This window comes from Filicampus tigris, chromosome 1 (genome assembly GCF_054856515.1).
Source record: "Filicampus tigris isolate MCC_2025a chromosome 1, RoL_Ftig_1.0, whole genome shotgun sequence".
Classification (NCBI taxonomy): domain Eukaryota; kingdom Metazoa; phylum Chordata; class Actinopteri; order Syngnathiformes; family Syngnathidae; genus Filicampus; species Filicampus tigris.
In genome coordinates, this window is record NC_141217.1 from 18,601,122 (window position 1) to 18,621,396 (window position 20,275).

Consider the following 20,275-nt stretch of genomic DNA (forward strand, 5'->3'; position numbering starts at 1 on the left):
CCAAATAAAAGATAGAAGGGAAATACATGACCATCGATGCTTTGCGATTTCAAATGATTACATGAATTACCCTCTTAGATACCATAAAAGCAGGATGTTTCATACAGATCTAATGTTGAATTTCAAAATAAAAATTATCCCCAAGGTAGCATGAAACCAGTCCATCATAGGGAGAAATCAGCTAGACTACCAAGTTTTCTTAAAATCTGATGTTTCATTAAAATAAAGTTACATGTTTAATCTGCATATTTAAAGGCAATTATACCCGAGCAAGGGTGGGCATCTATCCGTCACGCATGTTTCCGTTGGTATTTCCGTCCGACACACGTGGTCCCAGTCCGTCCCTCATCGGCAACAGCCAATCGGCGTCAAGAAAAAAAAATCACGCAGGCGCTGTACAAGCAGACACTCCGCCAAATAAAGAAGAGACGTCAAATAAAAACAACAGACACACACGCACAGCAATCGGTGAAATAAAAACAATATGGGGCACATGTCATTGCGTCTGTAAGACCGAAAGGTATAAAACACTGTTTTATTTTGTCTTTATTTGGCTGCGTGTCAGGAGTGTGGCACCTGCGTGTTACGTGCCGGTAAGTCCGTTCTCGACGCAGTTTGGCTGACTCGGGCCGACCTTAAAGGCCTGAAATACAGACGAGAACGCACAGACGGAATAAAGCACTGACAAATATGCCAACCTCTGAATAAAAGCGCGCACCCTCCAGCGCGTTGGCGGCGCGTTACCGTAATGTCGAGTATAAACAGCAATTAAAATATAAGTGCGTACGCTGTTTTGACCGCGGTTAGGTAGTTGCAGTTTAATACACTGTTTGCAAAATAAAGAGCTTATATTTTCTATATTAGTTCTGTACAACTTTTGTGTTCTCAGCTCTTTGACAGAATGACAGTACGGTCAGACCGGACCAGACCGGTTTAAGTTCGTGGCCTTCCAACGCAATTTCTATGCGACGTGGTTAAGAAGATGGAAATACAGAATTCAAAATAACAGAAACCATTTCTACTTTAATATATGTTTCCCTCAATATATGCTTATTTCTGAGTCCACAAAAACAATAATGTTATTTATATTGTCGGTTACCTTGATATTTTATTTTGGTGTAATCTAAAGCAGTTTATCGTTTCCTGTTAGAGCTCGCTGACGCTGAGGCTCAGTGCTCACACTCACACCACTCCTCCATTCATCTTGGACTCCATCCAACCTTGCGATCCCACAACCTGTCTCCGCCCGCGTTGAGAACTTGAAGGGTTCTCCTGACCGGCATGTCAAGCTCAACTTCGCCGCCTGCCCAACCAGAAGCGATGGGAACCGAGGGCTGTTTCCCCCCTGGGTACAAGCCTTTCAACCCCGAGGAACACGGCTTGGAGCGCGGCTTTCGGCTCACAGCCTTCTCGGAAATGAAAGGATGAGGCTGCAAGGTCCCGCAGGAGGCTCTGCTCAAACTCCTGACGGGACTCGAGCCGAACCGGGCCGACGGGCAAGGGAAGGACGGAGACCACGCTTCTGAGTTCACGCAACAGTTGCCCGCCGGCCCTCGACTTGGTAGGGAAACGTTTTTATTAGGCAAATCTAGCACTGCGACGCCTGACATTGTTAGCTGGGGTAGCTAAACACGCTAGCTTACGTGTGCTCATACGCTGCTGTCACAAATGAGCAAATTAATTTACGAACGAACACTTTTGGGCTACGGCTTGAGCCCCAAAATTATATAGTCAAGAAATAAGACAAAGAACATGTGGCAATTAAAACAATCAAAAAATTGACAAGGTAGTATGAGTCAGCATAATTTGAAATCATGAAGGCTCTGCGTCATGTTTCTGTTCCACAGTTATTTGCCATTTAACCAGACACGTCCCCAGACCTCAGTAGGCACGTGAAATGCATGTGTGGAATTATATTGTTGTTAATAACACATATTTATAAATATTATTAATAACAAATATTGATAAAATGATTAAATCAATTGTTTACCTAGGCCTCCTGTCTTCATATCTAAAGCCAACAGTCTTAAACTTGGGTTTTAAAATGGACAGTGATCTTAAATTGGACCAGCAAATCAGCGCTTTTGTAAAGTCGAGCTTCTTTCACCTTAGACAGCTGGCTAAGGTAAAGCACCTCCTTTCCCATCAGCACTTAGAAACAGTCATCCATGCCTTTGTTACATCTCGGCTAGATTACTGCAATGCACTTCATTTTGGAGTCAGCCAGTCCTCCCGCAAACGTCTCCAGTTGGTCCAGAATGATGATGCCCGCCTACTAACTGGAGCTCGGAAGATCGAGCACATAACACCAATTCTGGCCTCCCTTCACTGGCTCCCAATGCATTACAGGGTTGAATTTAAGATTCTCCTATTTGTCTTTAAATCATTAAATGGCCTCACTACGGCGTACTTCTCCGAGCTCCTCCACTCCTACGCACCTTCCCGCAGCCTCAGGTCTGCGGACCAAGTGCTGCTTGAGGTGCCGAGGACCAAGTGGAGCCTCAGAGGGGATCAAGCCTTTTTCTGTTGCTGGTCCTTCCCTCTGGAATGACCTCCCATTGGTTGTTAGGCAAGCCCCCTCTCTGTCCATTTTGAAAACCCGGTTGAAGACACATTTCTTTTATCTTTTGTTTGTAAAGTGCTTTGTTACAGCTCTAGCTGTTATGAAATGCGCTATATAAATAAAATTGTATTGTATTGTGCAAGCACATCAATGTGCGCGCGTGGCTCAAGTGCAGCGTTCAACAAGTTCTTTGAGAGAAACATTAGCTTTCTAATCATATCTGGATCCAGAAAAGACCTCTCACAATTTACAATGTTGCCCATGCACTAAAAAAAAAACATTGGTTTTGTGTCGTCACATGACATTGTTTTGCTGACGTGCTTCGTCGTAATTATTACTAGGTGAGCTCGAGCCACCTGCACAACACTTAGGTACCTCTGGGTTAGTTTCTTTTCTTTAATCCAAAATAATGAAGAACGAGTATTTTTTCACAATTCTTTATTCAACAAATTGAAAGCTACATAATAGAAACAACGCACTGAAGCAAAAATTCAATAATAAAATGAAAAGGGGAAGAAGCACTAAGAAACATTGAAAACAGTAAAAGCTCAAAGTTTTGACTGCTTTATTTTTAGAAACAGCTAAAGAAAGTAAATGTATGTCTTTTAAAAACATACACAAAAATGGTTTTGCCAAATTTACATTCATGTAGATAAATGTTGGCTAGAAAAATTATGAGATTAATTAAATAATATTATTTTTCAAATACATGTAATAATTGAAGAAAAGAAAAAATATATTATGTGAAGTAAGCTCAAAGTTACAAAAAGATCTTGCCCAAGATAAACCTGCAATCGTCTTGCCACAATTTGCGTGTACCGCTAAGAGCGTTTCTAGAAGAGATGTTTTACAGTCTCAGAATAGGATTCACAGAAGGGACATTTCAGTTATATTCATAATAGAATGATATATCAGTAAATCATAATTAAACTAAACAAAAATGATCTCACAGGGTAACATCGATGAATAATTTTCATTTAAAGTTCTTTAACCTTGTTTACTCTGAAGAATTTTTGAAGCAAGGTCCGAATTTCTTTCCAACATAAGTTACTTACGCGGGTATGATATGGGTGACATACTGTGGATACAAGATTGGAATTGAGCACGGACCTTGCCATTGTTTTTTATCACAAGAAGGGTTGAAGAACATTTTTCCAATTGGGGATTCAGTTAAATCAGTAATAGTTGCATCAATTACAGGCATAGACAACACAACCCCTAAACTGCATGGATACACCAGAAGGAATAGCATCAAAAACGGCACAAGTGACTTGGTGGTCGGTAACAGTCTGAGCGTGACTTCATGCAAACGTTGCTTGTGTGACGTTTATCACACATATTGTTACTAACAGTAACATGTGATACACAAAGTATTATTTCTCTGCCTTTTCTGATTCCAGGAGTGGGAATGGACTGCTGTGTGATCCCTCTACGGCACGGCGGGCTGTCTTTAGTCCAGACAACAGACTTCTTTTACCCGCTTGTGGAGGATCCCTACATGATGGTGAGGATTTTCCTCCAAGGGGTCGTTCCGAGGTTCGAGGTTTCATATTTGAGAGTCTCCAGTTCACCCTCACCCCTAATGACAATCGGTGAAGGCATTGAGAAACGCACCCCACCTTTTAAAGCCACACGGACTCAGTTACAGACATTGTCAGTGTGGAACATGAGGATGGTGACGAGGATAGGTAACGACCAATCACGGCTCACCTGTTTTCTGAAGCTGAGCTGTGATTGGTCGTTACATGAGCCCTGAGCATTTGTGATGTTATTTTCAGTCGACAGAAGTGACAAAATGGCCGCCCCCTCAGATGGCTAGAAAGGGGTGGGTTTTGCTGCTTAACTCATATTCCACAAACGCAATATTAATCCGAATGCCGTGTTTCAACTAGTGGGCCTGCTGAAAGTGGACTCGCGCTTACAGTTACAATGTAAACAAAACGCTGATTCTGGTGACGTCACACCATCTGATCCGAGTTTTTTAATTTGCCACGCCCACTCATAAGAATGGCCGAATTACCACCTGTTTGTGCACAGCACTACTACCAATTGATGCAGGTACACATTACGTAACATTCAACGTCATAAACATCATGATGTCGCAAGAAACCTTTAAGGAAAAAAAAAAATAGTCATCAGCATGGGCCTTTGTGTATTTTGCATGCGTAATTGGATAGAAGAAAAAGCACCTTTTGAGGAGGTGAACTGAACTCTCCATTTGTTTTTGTCTTCTCTTTGTCCACCAGGGCAAGATTGCATGTGCCAATGTCCTTAGTGATCTCTACGCCATGGGCATCACTGAGTGTGATAACATGCTGATGCTGCTCAGTGTTAGCCAGAAGATGAATGACAAGGTAGTATTTATTGACTAATTTCTCTGGCCATTGTTTGAGATGAGCGAAGGGTACTTAATGTGAACACAATATGACGCAGGACCGTGAGCGTGTAATGCCGATAATGATTCGAGGATTTCGTGATGCTGCTGAGGAGGGAGGGACTTCGGTGACAGGCGGCCAGACGGTGATCAATCCATGGATCATTATCGGGGGAGTGGCCTCAGTTGTTTGCCAGCCCAATGACTTCATCATGTGAGTCAGTGTCAAAGGTTGCTCTTAACAGCTCCACGTGTTGTGCATTTGAGCAAAGTCATACTCAAAACAGAAAAGTTGATTCAGTTATCTAATAATGCTTACAGAGGGCGTTTGCACATGAATGAAGCCTGCTAAGTCACACCTTGTGTCTGTGATTGGTTGTTTTTCCTCGGGCACGTTGTTTTTTAAAATTTTTTATGTATTTCGTCGCTGTCCGGCGGAAACGCCATATATCCAGATATTGTCAAATTAATATTTTTTCACAAATTGATACAAATGGTCCATTCCTACTTCGTCTGTTATTTTACGTAACATTGAAGAGGAATTCAACTCAAAAATGTTCTTTACAATAATGTTCTATGTGTCCCCTCCTTAATTCATATTGCACAAACACAATATTAATCAGAATGCTGCATTTAGATAAGTGGGGCTGCATAAAACATATTGTGGAAAACATTTTAGACTTGACTTATCCTTGAACCAATTTAAAGTGGTGAAAATAGCTTGAAAACAAATACATTGCTCCTCTTGAACGTATGTCTTCGAAGTGGTGCAAAACTCTATTTCCTTGTTTTGCGTAAGGTGTGTGGCGTAATTGTCGCCTGTATTTAACATCTGGATGGTTTTTTTTTAGACAATAACGAGTGAAAATAGTAGGGTTAGATACATTTTAGTAAAAGCAATCGCTGTAATGATGCGTTGCAGAAGGTCCTTCGTGAGCCATGGAGGTAAATCTCTGTTGTGTAATAATATAGTTTGCTCATTCTTGTATTTATTTAGATAGTTTGAAAACCTTTAAGAACGAGTTCATGAAAATGACTTTTGGACATGCATTTTTTGCGTTTGTGCCGTATTAAAAGGCATTTTGCATGGTGGAGGCTCGGCATGGCAGCGTACTATGAAGTGTTTGTACTATTAATCAATGCCAGCAAAATAAAATGGAGAGTTTTAAAAATCTTACTTAATTTTTTCATGTATATACATATATATATATATATATACATATATATATATATATATATATATATATATATATATATATATATATATATATATTTTTTTTTTTTTTTTTTTTTTTCTTTTTTAATTTCCTGAAAAGTTGTCATTTTGGCAGTACGGGTATTCTGCCCAACAGCAACAGTATCAAAATAGGCATGAGATGGGGCCAGAGATGGCTGATTTTCTCAAATCATAGTCATGTGCTACTGTCAAGTCATAATAACTGTTTTAACGAACATTACAAAAGTTTTTTTTTTTCCAGTTCCCACTTGAAGGTTCAATACTCTTTTTTTTAAAGTGGTCGATATTTGCAAAATGTGCTTCAACAAGCTTGAAACTAATTTGTTTTGTTTTAACTCAGCCAGGAGAGCAATGCCTGCTGACAGGTCACATTTTGAAGGTCTCTCCCTCTCTTCTTCAGGCCAGACGGTGCCGTCCCCGGCGATGTCTTGGTCCTCACTAAGCCTTTGGGGACACAGGTGGCTGTTAATGCTCACCAGTGGCTTGAACAGGTCAGTGCTATTCAACGTGTGATCAAACAGGATTTGACGCGATCTACTAGCATTATGACCTTACTCTCTTCCTCCTCCTCCTCCTCCTGTATGTGTGTATTTGAATCGCATTGTCTAACCAGCCTGATCGGTGGAACAAGATCAAGCTTGTCATCACCAAGCAGGAAGTTAAAGAGGCCTATCAGGAAGCAATGTTTTCAATGGCAACACTAAACCGTACAGGTATGCAGCGTACATTGATATAATGCGGTTTTTGATAGGATGCTCTTATTGGCCCATTCCTACCCATCTTTCAAATCTTTTTCTCACTTCCTTTCTTCGCTCTAAATGTTGTTTCTTTCTGTTGATTTGATAAATTGATAATTAGCTGGCATTTTTACGAAAGTTTGCTACAGTTAATAACAAATCAGAAAAGATATTTGAATTGAAAAAATAGACGAGTGTTGTCATAATTTTGTGCGTGCGTAGGCAGATCTGAATACCCGCTCGTGCGTTGATCATGTTTCCGCTTTCCCTCCAGCGGCAGGTCTCATGCACAAGTTCCAGGCCCATGCAGCAACAGATGTGACGGGCTTCGGTTTGTTGGGGCATGCCAACAACCTGGCCTCACAACAACGCAACGACGTGGCCTTCGTCATCCACAACCTGCCCATCATTGCCAAAATGGCTGCCGTCAGCAAAGCATGTGGAAACATATTCAATTTGATTCAGGGCACATCGTCCGAGACATCCGGTAGGAACGCAAGGCGCAAACGGCAACTATAGTTGCTATGAAACATACAGGAAGATTGAAATTGTGATTTTTCTTGATCCATCATGATAGTGTGAGAAATTAGCAGAAGCTAACAATTACCAGTGTCCTACTACTGACCCAGTATGGCCTAATATCTGTTTTTTTACGTGTTGCTTTAAAATGTAATTGTTGAACACTGTGTCTGACCGTGAAAACATGATAGTCAGGGCGCCTTTATGACACACTCTCTCTCCCTTTCGAAGGTGGACTGCTGGTTTGTCTGCCCAGAGAGCAGGCGGCCAAATTTTGTTCCGAGATGAAGAGCCAAAGCTCGGGGGCTGGAGGTCAGGGTGCCTGGATCATTGGAATTGTAGAGAAAGGAGACCGTCGCGCTCGCATCATCGACAAGCCCCGTATCATTGAGGTTCCACCGCGAGGAAGCCAAGTGGCCAATCAGGATAACAACTCTGCGAGCCCTTTGCCTGGGCCCAATTTGTCCTAGGCAGTGTGTGTGTTTGTTCGTGTACGTGTCGAGGATGCTGTCCCATCTCGTCTGGAAAGCATACATCGCCGCTGTCATTTTTTTGCGTCGTAGTTGGGTGTGGACCTACACACGACCTCGTCAGATATAAAGCTGTACTATTCGCTCAATGTCTGACACATTTTATGAACTATCTACTTCAGTAATTGGAAAGAATGCAAAATAAGTGAAGAGGATAACATTCCAAATCATCCTTGCCAAATTCACAGATGAAAATGAATATCCAGCAGAAGTGTGTGTTTGCGTATGGATGTTTTTTTATGTGACGTGGGCCGCTGTTTTCTTGGCTTGATTTGAATAGGGGATGATGATGTGTCGTGAATGAATTTATTCCACAAATTGAATTGCGCATCTGTCTTGTGTCTGGCTCAGGCATTACAGTCCGGAGGAAGGCTTGAGCAGCTTCCTCCGGACAAGTGGCGCCAGATACAGATGGCCTTTTTCAGCTGATTGGTCGTCCAGCACCAAGTCACTCACGTTCTTCCACTTTATGAAACTCTGCCCTATAAACCCCAGACGAGGGGCCAGGTGGAGTGGATGTCTGTCACTGGAAGGACGAGGCGGGCTTGGCTTGCTGGGGAGCTAAAGCTGTTTGTAGATTTCCTGCTTTTCACAATCAATAAAAAAAACATCCACTTTGCTTCCTGGTTGTTGTGACATGCAAGCATAAAACATTGCATTCAACAGACTTTTTTGTGCCTTTTTATGGTGGTAAAGAAAATTCTGTTCTTTAAAAGATGGAAGAATGTTCTTTTTAATGTCTTCACAGAAAATGGGATGCTAGTTATTGGGATGGCAGTCTGGAGAAAATAGAATTCAATCTCTTATACCTAGATGCTCTCACGAAATCTCGAACTGGAAGATTTTAATTGTAAACGTCTCAGTATATGCAAACCACAACTATGAGAATGAAGATAGTGACAGGCGGAACATTTAATTGCTCTTCTACCAAATGGCAGAAGGTACGATTAACCTGTGTATGTAACGGGTGTGTGTGAAGGGTTCACTCAAACGCACTCAATTTACTGTTTTTCACAATTTATTTTCCTGCTCCCCTCAGCAATAGTCATCGAATTGTCAAGAGAACTGCATTTTTACATTTAACCTCTACATTAATGGGAAAACAACGCTACCTAGTGGCCAAAATGAGACAGCTCACTTAGTGGTATACATGTACTGTATACATATATATATAACAACACACCTGTTAACTATGCAAGTCATTGTTTGCTTTAAGTAAATCAACTTTCTTACTTCCATACAGGTTCAACACTGCGTAGGTAAAATGATAACCATATACTTTTTATACACTCAAAGTAGTTTTATGTGACTTTTTAGATGAGTGTGTCGCTGCTATAAGCATTAAGTGGAGTTTCCTGGGTTCAATTATGGGACAGTTGAATCATCCCAGAAGTGGACTGTTTTTTTTTGTTTTTTTTGTTTTAATAACGGATATAATTTCATATAGTTAAATCCAAAGCATTGAGCATCATGTATTATTTATTTTGAAGGTATAACCCCCATAAAAGCAGGAGCGTCTCCACGACACATTTGGTTTGCTACAATATTTTCTACAAAATCTTCCTACCACCAAGTGGCGGCAGACACATAAACAGAAAACGCAGAAGAAGAAACACGGAAGTACATTTCAATTGGAAAAACAAGCATCTAGCAAGGTTTGAAGAGTTGACGGTGAGTATTTATGAGTTAAATACAGTACATGCGCTAAGGTTGTTGCCTTACGGATAATTTTTAGATTTAATTTGATACTAACACACACCCATTTGTATGTGACTGCCGTGTGTTTGAAATATGCACGCTGCAGTTTAATAACATGATGACCACGCATATGATAGGTTTTCTGCGTTCACCATGCCATATCTGGGCAATGAGGATACGGTAAGGGACCTGAGGAGAGCTTTGGCCAACCCCCACGTGCAGTCTGATCAGCTGCGTTACAGGAACGTCATTCTCAAAGTCATCAGGTTGGTGGACTGCACACGCATAGTTTTAATTTTTGGCGTAGAAACGCTTAACTTCCAGATGGGTCTTTCACCACCGGATAGATGATTTTTGGATAAAGGCTAAAAGGTCGATAGTTACAATGTCCAGAGCACATCCGCCTACCTTCATAGACGGGTATATTGTCTTTTCTTGAAGGCCCTGCATATTATAATTTTAGGCTTTGGGTCCATGTGTGTGAGGTCAGAAGAGTGAAAGAAATGCCTTTTCAAGAGTTTAGCAGTTATATTGTAAGTCATTTTTTGAAGTTTTTCATAAAATAAGAAAAAATACCAAATGCAGCAAATGAGCAGAGTCCAGTTCCTTCCATTCAACTTTATCAGATTAGTAAAACCAGGATGACGAGAATCGACTAAAGAAAATGGCAACTACTACACCAGTGTGAGGAGAAAAGCAAGTGTTCCATTCATTTTTCACATCACTAAAACACATTGAAGTCTTTGCAGATAATGTGATACATACACAAGCATTTGAAATATCAGAGTGCTTTACGTTTTTGTGATCTAATAGTAATGCTATGAAAGACTTCAACATCGTTAAGACAATAGCTAAGTGCTATGTCTCAATCACAAAAGACTTTTTGAACTTAATCGACTGTAAACTGAAAGAAATACAGTATTACGCTGTTGTTGGGCCAAAACCTCACATTTTGTCACATTTTGATGAATTTCATAGAGTATGTTTTCAAAAATCTATACTATTGGTCAATCCACATGTGTGGGTGTTACTTTTAAACATTATCGACCAATCTAAAGTGTTGAGAATGGCTTGCTCTCTTTAACGATGGATGCTAACGGATGAACAAATTCACCATTTTTGGAGCCTCCTGAAAAGTGACTGCTTTGGAGGTACAAGGTTTTGGCCCGACGCCAGCGATAAAGACAAACTAACTGTCCCTTAAATGTTGCTGACCTTGAAAACAGTCTGATCAGATCAGTTACTTCACATACTTAACCGTTCATCCTCACAACACCCCTATTCTTCCCCTCCTGTGTCTCAGGCTGATGTCGCAGGGTGTGGATGTCTCCAGCCTGTTCAGTGAGATGGTCAAAGCATGTGCCACAGTAGACATTGTCCAGAAGAAACTGGTCTATGTCTTCTTGTGCTCCTATGCATCTTTGAACCCAGAGCTGTCCCTGCTGGTCATCAACACACTGAGGAAGGACTGTCAGGATCCAAACCCGATGGTCCGCAGCCTGGCCCTAAGGAACATGACCAACCTGAGGTGACTCACACTCTTGGGTCCGCCCATGCCTTCCCTCTGGATGTGGTGATTGTGACTTGTAACTTGACTTTGTGTTGGTGTTCCAGGTTGTCCAGTTTGATGGAGTATGTGGAACAGCCTCTCACAGCAGGACTGAGGGACAGAGCGGCTTGTGTGCGACGGGTCGCTGTGCTTGGCTGGGCCAAACTGCACAATCTACAACCGAATTCTGAAATGGGTGAGGGGGTTGGATAAAAAAACAAAAAAAATAGATAAATATTGTAAGCAGAAGCGTTTAACATTTTATCGATCAAATAAAAACGTGAAACTATTGTATGAGAATATTATGTCCAACTGAGGTGTTTTCCAGCTTCTGTGCAGGTTTGTATCTATTGTCTAGACATTAAAACTCAAAAACATTTTGTCCGTGCTTGAAAATGAATGCTCTTTGCTAAAACACTTATGTTGATAACTCGGACAGATGCTGCGGTGGTCAATGAGTTGTACAGCCTTCTCAGGGACACTGATCCTGTAGTGATGGTGAACTGCCTTCGAGCTCTGGAGGAGATCTTGAAGGAGGAAGGTGGGGTTGCCATCAACAAACCCATCGCTCATCACCTCCTCAACAGGTTGGCACCGATTTCGAATAACCTGTGTTACATCATAGATAAAAGTTCTAAAACACGAAAAGTAGTTTATATGATAATAATTTTCATCCCCAAAGGCAACTGTTTATTTTTTGTCATGGATTACATGCCACAGAGAAGCGGACCACACACACAAAAAGATATGATGAAACGCAGGGACAATTTGGCCCTAATACTGTACTGTATATATCAGTGATGATATACAATATTGTACAGTCCTTTATGCATGAACTACATTGCCCTTTTAAACAAAATGTCATTTTAGTTATGAAATTAAGCTATTCAATAATCACTCTCAACACACACCACAGTATAGGATAATCACTTAGGATGATCTTTTAGAACTCCGACCGAAGCTCAAGACTGCGACCAAACTCATTGCATATGTGACCCGTTTTTCAGCCCGTGCGAGAGAATTCCATCTGGTCGTTTTCCTCTGAGTGCATACGTTTTAATGCTCCCTCTTCCACGTCGTGTGTATGCAACGTCGCAACCCACAGATGTGCACACTATTTTATTCATCAAATGTTTCGGGACGTCGGTATGCCTTCCACTCCCAAAAACAAAACCAAAAAAAATCATGCGCTGATGTGACCAACTGAGAAAATTGCGGGTACAAAGTGTAGAGCCCTGCATCCGACAATAATGCCTTTGCTGACTTCAGTGGGGTTGTGCTCAAATGTGCCTCAATATGTCTCTCTTTTCACGAATGTCAACTCTGACAACCATGAGACTAGCAATGTATTACTACCTATCATATTACATTTGTGCTTGGCGCGATTATTAATTGTCATTCGCTGCATCTAATGTTTTTCTGGTGACCATTCCAGGCAGCAGTCTACATTCTCCGAACTCAGCTGGATCACGTCTTTTCCTCCATCAGGAAATGTGTTAAATGCTGACATGGTCAACCTCTTTGTGTGTGTCCACATAGGCTGAAGGATTGTGACGTGTGGGGTCAGAGTGAAGTGCTTACGATCCTCCAGCGTTACCAACCTCAATCTGAGGATGAGCTCTTTGACATCCTCTCCATGCTGGACGCCTCCTTGGTCAGCCCCCACCCGACAGTCATGGCCTCCACGCTGAGCCTCTTCCTCAGCCTGTGCTCAGCCTTGCCTGCAGTCTGCCTGGCCGCCCTGGAACGAGTACGAGGTCCCCTGCTGGCCGCATGTGGGAGTGCGTCCAGAGAAATCAGGTTCACTGTGCTCTGCCACATCCAGGCAAGTGTGTATTTGGACAATATAAGTATGCGCTTGGATGGATACAGTATGCTAAGAAATGAAGTGATTGTCAATAATACTAGCAATCTTACTTGCTGATTGCAATAATTCCCCCTTTTGTAAAGACTGTGATGATGATTTCAAAGATAATAGCCGTGTGGCTGTGCTTTATTAGTATATTTGAACCTTGTGCGGGTATTGATAAAATAATAATCTTCATATTAGCAGTATGGTGGCACATCATATGCATAATGCTGACTGTATGTTTTTATAAAAATGTAGATCTATCAGAAACTAACATGGATACAGCATTTAATATTTATTTTCTTATTCAGTCACAGGTAAACTTCATCTTTTTTATTTATTTAGTTAGTTAGTTTATTTTTGAAACCAAAAACGGTGATGGATTCGACTGTAATAGCTTCTTGTTTGTTTCATTCAAGGCAATGTTCACCTAACTTGTCTAAAAAATAGATAAATAAAATCACCAATGTTTAATTGCATATCATACAGTGGATCATCCACATACTATAATTATTCCCCAGATTTATGTACAACCACAAAATAACAGAATACCTTTTATGATAGCCACACTTTGCAGTCTTAAAAAAAAAAACCTGTGGCAGTTAGAATAAAATTGTTGAAGCTCATTTTCTTTACTGTATACTCAACCAAACAACCTTCTGCTCTAGGGTTACGGTTAGTTATTGTTGCAGTGCAGATTGCCAGTGGAAGTTTTTTGTTGTTATTCTGCACGCTAAATAAAGATGTGACGCATGTTTGGGAAGAACAAATGTTTGCTCATCTCTGACGCATGTTATGATCCCCAAACAGTTGCTGCTGCGGTCTATCCCTAACCTGATGGGGGCACACTACAAACGTTTCTTTTGTGGCTATGCTGAGCCAGCACATATCAAGCAGAGGAAGATGCAGGTAGGCGTGTCTGTTTGTCTTTCTCTGTCTGTCCCTCTCAATTTCTATATCTCTATCAATCAACATCTATGCGAATATCTATCTTTTTGAATATCCACGCAAAATATAGAATATGTGAACACAAAGAGCTCTTAGCAGGTTCGGAGTGTGCATTGGGTACAATTTTATCGCAGTCTTCTCATGATAGTAATATGAGCACTGTTGTGTTTGCAGGTGCTGGTAGAGCTGGTAAACGATGACAACGTCGCAATATTATTGGATGAACTGAAAGAATACTGCACTGATGTCAACACAGACACTGCCCAGGCTGCAATATCAGCTGTCGGTAAACAGCCACTGACTTTGCATAACTTCACGAGTATGTTCTTTACTTTGTCTTCTTGCTTGAGGCAATTTTAACCCACAGTAAAACACACATATTATCCCACCAAGTGAGCCGTAGTCATCAGTTAGCGCTGCAGATATTTTTTCAGAGGTCACAATTTTTTTTTTTTTGGAGCCATTTAGATTTTCCGTGTTATGGTAAATGACAAAGGTTTGGTTGGGCTTTCCTTATTGGAGCCTGATTGTATTTTTCAATAACAACAGTATCATAAACAATTGTAGGATGCCTGTTGGGATATATTGTATAGTGATTGTCCATTTCTAGTTAACATAGGGAGTAACTTGCAGGTCGTATTGGGCGGAGCTACAGTGACAGATGCCTAGTCATTCTCACTGGACTACTCGGGCTTAAACAAGAGATCATCACTTCTGGTAATATTAATTTCTACATGTATTGTACACCTATTTGTTGAAAATGGTTTTGTCAGACTTGCTGTGCTCCCTTTCCCTATTCTGCAGCTGTGGTGCAGACAATGCGGGACCTAGTCTGGGTGTGTCCTCAGTGCAGTGAAACTGTGTGTTCTGCTCTGGAGGGGTGTGAGGAGATACTACAGGACAGCCAAGTAAGGGCGACCTGTCACTATTGCCTCATGCCCAAATTGATTTTTTTGTGGCTTTTTTTTTTTTTTTTTGCACAAGTTGCTGTTCTCTAACAAATAGCCAAATGGCAAAATTCACAACAGGATCTCCCCGTGCCTGTGTGGGTTTCCTCCAGGTACCCTGGTTTCCTCCCACATTCCAAAAACATGCTTGGTAGGTTAATTGGACACTCTAAATTGCCCCTAGGTGTGATTGTGAGTGCAGATGTTTGTCTCTGTGTGCCCTGCGATAGGCTGGCAACCAATTCAGGGTGTCCCCCGCCTACTGCCTGTGACCCTTGTAAGGATAAGTGGTATAGAAAATGGATGGATGGATGTTCTATGCAAGCCCACTAGTTGAAACAAGGCATTCTGATTTAATATTACGTTTGTGGGATATGAGAAATCCACCTGTTTTTAGCCACCTCAGGGGGCAGCCATTTTGTCACTTCTGTCGACTGAAAATGACATCACAACTGCTCAGGGCTCAGGTAACGACCAATCACAGCTGACCTGTTTTCTGAAGCTGAGCCGTGATTGGTCGTTACCTGAGTCCTGAGCAGTTGTGATGTCATTTTCAGTCGACAGAAGTGACAAAATGGCCGCCCCATCTGAACTAGTGGGGCTGCATAGAACATATTCTGGAAAAAAAATATGTTTGGGTTGAATTCCGCTTTTAAAGTCCATTCAGCAGGTTGTAACAGAAATACGGAGAGACTGGAAGAGTCACAGAAAGGCATAGATGTGGACATCCATGGAAAATTATTGGTGGGTTGATGGACCAAAAACCTTTTTGTGAATTTTGCTGTTCACCTTGTTTGTGATCAACAAAAGGTACTTAAACAGGTACAAAAGGGCATGTGCATTCAAAACTTATGAGAAGGTCAAATTAATGTCGCCTCTAAAGGTTATACAATGGATCTCAGAATACTATTTTTTATTCATTTTTGGTAGGGAGGGGAGCCAACCCCACGATTTTTAGTGGAAAACACTTATACACACTCGCATAAAAGTTTCATTATTTGCATGAAAAGGTGAGATAAGAACCATTCTTTTGCTTCCCCTGCAAGGGCAAGCAGGCCTTGCTCTGGTTGCTGGGAACGTATGGTGATCGAGTCTCCAGCGCCCCCTACACGTTGGAGGTCTTCATTGACAGAGTGCGGTGTGAGACCTCTCCGGCAGTCAAGATGGAGCTACTGACTGCCACCATGAGGCTGTTTTTGTGCCGTCCCGCTGAAACCCAGGACATGCTTGGAAGGCTGCTGCATTACGCCATAGGTGTGTTTTGTGTGCATGTGCAACAGAAAAGAAAAGAAGGTTTCAGACATTTTCAAATCTCTGTTTTACAGCTGAAGAGACAGACATGTGCGTACGGGATCAGGCATTTCTCTACTACCGCCTTTTGCAATGCGGGGTTGACGAGACACGCAAGGCGCTCCAGGGTCGGAGGTCAGACCCCTCCCTAGGCGTTCTTATTGGCCGTCCCGCAGAGCCTGTAAGCCACTGGGCTCACATCTTCAACACACTGAAGCCTCTCTGGCAGAGCATCTCAGAGACAGGGTCGATAAACAACAGAAGCTGTCAACACACAGCATTTGACCCAGACTCTGACCTCTCAGACACCCTTAACTCATGTCAGCTTGAAAGTGGTCAGACAGGTGAGTTTGACGATGAAACAGTATAATATTTTGTTGTGTCCTTAAAAGGGGGGAAATAAACCCAAACACAATTTTTTTTCAAGAATATCTTCCCAGCAGGCCCACTAGTTGAAACACGGCATTCTGATTAATATTGCGTTTGTGGAATATGACTTCAGCAGCAAAATCCACCCCACCACCAATCACGGCTCATCTTCAGAAAACAAGTCAGCCATGATTGGTCATTACCTGAGCCCGGAGCAGTTGTGATGTCATTTTCAGGGGACAGAGGTGACAAAATAGCCACCCCCACAGATGGCTAAAAACGGGTGGATTAACTCTTATTCCACGAACACAATATTTATCAGAATGCCTTGTTTCAACTAGTGGGCTTGCATCGAACATATTCTTGAAAAAAAAATGTTTGGCTTGACTTCTCATTTAAGTAATTGTTATTTTTATTAAATCTTTGGCTATTGTATCGACCTCTGATCCCAGGTTAATACAAAAGTGCGAAACTGGACAGATTTTTTGATGCAAAAGTCATAGAAGAAGTCAGAGGTCGAAACGCCGTCATGTGTGACACCACAAGAGATGCCAGCAAATATTGTTGACATAAACATTGTTGAGACCTCATCTCAGTGGGCATCTAAATCACTGTTCATAGAATAAAATTCACAGGTGACATAGTGAATCATGATTGTTTGGCTCCACTTTAGGTTCCCATGTCAAAGTCATTTTAGTTCAGATTTCCCTTGTGGTTCTCCTGCTGCTAAGTAGAGGCGGATCAATTCTAGTGGGATACAACACCGCTGGCCCCAACAAAGAATCCAGAATAATCTTTGACTTTTTGTTTCATCACCTGGCTGTTTTTTGAGAAACAATTTCCTACACTGATGGATTGGTTTTAGCGTGTTAAATTAAAGGTGAGGAATACCAAATTTGCCCATGCGACCTTTGAATTTTCTGTATGCGGTGCTTTGAAGAGAAAGTTTGGACATCCCGGATCAAGAGGATTAATTCTGTTATGCTTTACCTTTTGCACTTGTTTGATGACACAACAGAGGGGCAATAGGAAGAGTGATGATGACCATAGAAATGGAACGTATTTTGGCATAGCTGTCGTGTGACAACAGAAGCGGTATGCACGGCTCAGTCCTGGCAGCTCGATACAAATTCCCCATTTTTTTGTGGAGTAGTCTTTTTTAAAAGACTGTTTTGGTTTTATTTTTATTCCCCCCCCCCCCCCCCCAATACATTTCAGTGGGCCTCAATTAAATGTGGATTTTTACTATCCTACGACAATAAGTCAACTCCAATGATAAAAAAAAAAAAGAAGTCATCATTGTTTAGTCTAAATGTGAAGAACTGTTCACAATGTAATCCGTCACCATGTCCACCTCATGAGGTGTCAGTTAGTGCTAAATACGGTATCTTCCCTTCCTTCCCATGCGTCTCCTCCAGAGAGTGGCGGCGAGCGTACACCATCGCCTGCATATGCCCTGTCGTCCAGCACCATCGTCCCTCTCAGCTTGCTTCCGACTTTAACGCCAAAGGAGTTTGAGCATCTGTGGCGGCGAGGTAACATGGTGTCAAACAAAGTCCAGGGTCTGTCCACTCCTAAAATAACTGTAACTCAGTGGTGAAATCTCACAACCTGAGTTAATTATCACCCAGAGGGTTTTAGTGTCACATGAGCCAGCCTATTGTGTGGCACCTTGATTCCTCTATCAATCTTTAATGAAAGGTGCACCTTGTGTTTCATGCCTACACAAACAGCTCACAGTGCTTTGAAAGTGGATGCCTGGTGAAAAGATTAGATCCGAGTGTGGATAGAATATACTATATGATCTTATATATTGAATGAGATAACATCCCCCACACACCTGTTGTTTTATTTTGACCTCTGCATTTCACACAACACATACAATTTGTTTTGTTTTTGTTACATTTTATTAAGTTAAACCAAAATCACCATTAGTAACACACAGGACCTCGGCGAATCAATGTATCAAACACAATATAAAGTGAAAATGAGGAATATGTCACTTTATGATCTACTCATAGTGTGAGATCAAATTTTGTTTTCTCTGAACATTCTGAATGTGTATTTTTTGACAGTTCTTGTATTCGATTCAGCAGGTTCACTTTGAAGCGTGACTATACCACACACTATGATCCCAAAACAGTCAAATATTATGATTATTATATTATTATGTTTATTATTGTAACATTACCCTTAAGAATAAATGGCTTGCAGAAGAAAAAAATTCACCAGAAGTGGGTGTATACAGTTGGCAAAAACTCTCAGTAACTTCCATTAACAACCCTGGCTAAAGTAAACTAAAGCATTTACTGTTCTACTTCCCTATATGACAGTATTGGTGAGATATTAGGGCATTTCCAAAAGAAATTACACAACACGTGTTTTGTACGTTTACGAAAAGTATGAAAGTTTGACTTTTACCTTTGTGAAGATTTGCTGTGTAATGCATTCTAATCCTTTTTTTTTTTTTTGCTTCTAGATGTTGAGCATGATGAGGTAGAAGATGGCGTTTGTATGACAGAACATGTCCAGTGTCGCAATGTCACTCGGTCTTCACCACAAAGCTTTCAGGCTGCAATGCAATTGGTCAACATCCAGACACTGGCCTTCACGCCACCACACGAACTCCCCTGGAGGGTCTACCTGTACACACACACTGAAGCCCCTCGCTGCAGCACCCTCATACTGGGAGAGTTACTTTACACTGGAAAGACAAATACAGAGAGAGATGATCAGGTGGGCATCAGAGAAGGCGAGAATGCCAAGCAAACAGTGGTGGGTGGACGAACAGAGAGACAGGTAAATAATGAAGAGGAAGACGCATCAGGAATTAGGAACAGCAGTGAGTTGGAAAGAGATGATGGGCAAATAGCAGAAGTAAAAGTGACTTTAAAGCAGCAACCAAGAGATGACAAAGCTCTGATGGGTGTTCTCTCTGTACTCACAACTGTACTGCATACGCTGTCTTCAGAGAGGGAATGAACACTTGGATGGAATGTTGACTGATACATTTTATCACTGCCCTCCATTGTAAATGTTTCACCTGCTACTATACTACCAGCATGACTGCGTAAATAAATGCACCTAGTAAAAAGGGGTCTGGTGACACCACTGAGTGAAATCAAAATGTCAAGGCAACAAACTTTGGACAATATTTTAAGTTGAGCAATTTAAATAAATATTTCAAGTTTGACTCTCCCACAATTCACAACAAAGAAATATGCGTTTACAGAACTGTTGTCGCCTGTATTTGTCCCCCCATTCCCCCACAACAAGGAAAAATAACTCAGCAAATTGTTTTGGAGCGAACAACTTGCTTGCGTTGTTGTGCTAACAAATGTTGTCATAAATGACAATTTATATTTTAAATTTAAGTTTATAATTTAAAGTGTATTATTTTGGGGGGCTAAAACAGTCCATTGAAGTTAGAACAACTTAAATGGACTGTTTTAGCCCCCAAAAATACAAGTTGTGTCTTTTTTACAGTGCAGAGAAAAGACATGCAACCACGGGGACATCATGCGAGCGCCACACAGGAAGGCTGGAGCCAAGATTAGAATACAGAACCACAGAACTGTGATGCATTTGTCCTTAAATATTAACTTCACACCAGCTGTCAAACTATAAATGTTAATTTAAAAAAATACAAATAAAAAAAAAGCAGT

The 20,275-nt window shown here is 41.3% G+C and overlaps 2 protein-coding genes across 3 annotated transcripts; both read left to right on the forward strand.

Moving 5' to 3' along the window:
* The first annotated feature begins 445 nt into the window (after positions 1-445).
* sephs3 (selenophosphate synthetase 3) lies at positions 446-8,579 on the forward strand. The gene is made up of 9 exons (XM_086024179.1): positions 446-593; positions 1,151-1,561; positions 3,964-4,067; positions 4,810-4,917; positions 4,997-5,151; positions 6,575-6,665; positions 6,788-6,887; positions 7,186-7,398; positions 7,662-8,579. The coding sequence occupies exons 2-9, from the start codon at positions 1,282-1,284 to the stop codon at positions 7,898-7,900; spliced, it is 1,290 nt and encodes a 429-aa protein (XP_085880305.1). The 5' UTR covers positions 446-593; positions 1,151-1,281; the 3' UTR covers positions 7,901-8,579.
* Positions 8,580-9,505: 926 nt separating this feature from the next.
* Positions 9,506-19,707, forward strand: ap4b1 (adaptor related protein complex 4 subunit beta 1). 2 transcript variants are annotated; one of them, XM_086024191.1, is made up of 14 exons: positions 9,506-9,631; positions 9,796-9,924; positions 10,962-11,186; positions 11,273-11,403; positions 11,647-11,794; positions 12,747-13,032; positions 13,867-13,965; positions 14,179-14,323; positions 14,638-14,721; positions 14,809-14,912; positions 15,998-16,205; positions 16,277-16,585; positions 18,029-18,145; positions 19,090-19,707. In XM_086024191.1, the coding sequence occupies exons 2-14, from the start codon at positions 9,812-9,814 to the stop codon at positions 19,590-19,592; spliced, it is 2,472 nt and encodes an 823-aa protein (XP_085880317.1). In that variant the 5' UTR covers positions 9,506-9,631; positions 9,796-9,811; the 3' UTR covers positions 19,593-19,707. The 2 variants fall into 2 exon arrangements, with proteins under 2 accessions (XP_085880317.1, XP_085880323.1); XM_086024197.1 differs by having other exon boundaries at positions 14,179-14,290.
* Positions 19,708-20,275: the final 568 nt, after the last annotated feature.

Coding starts and splice junctions, on each gene's coding strand:
- ap4b1 (XM_086024191.1), top strand. CDS start 9,812: ATGCCATATCTGGGCAATGAGGATACGGTAAGGGACCTGAGGAGAGCT. Junction 11,795..12,746: donor GCTCATCACCTCCTCAACAG/GTTGGCACCGAT, acceptor GTGTCCACATAG/GCTGAAGGATTGTGACGTGT. Junction 13,966..14,178: donor TCAAGCAGAGGAAGATGCAG/GTAGGCGTGTCT, acceptor TTGTGTTTGCAG/GTGCTGGTAGAGCTGGTAAA.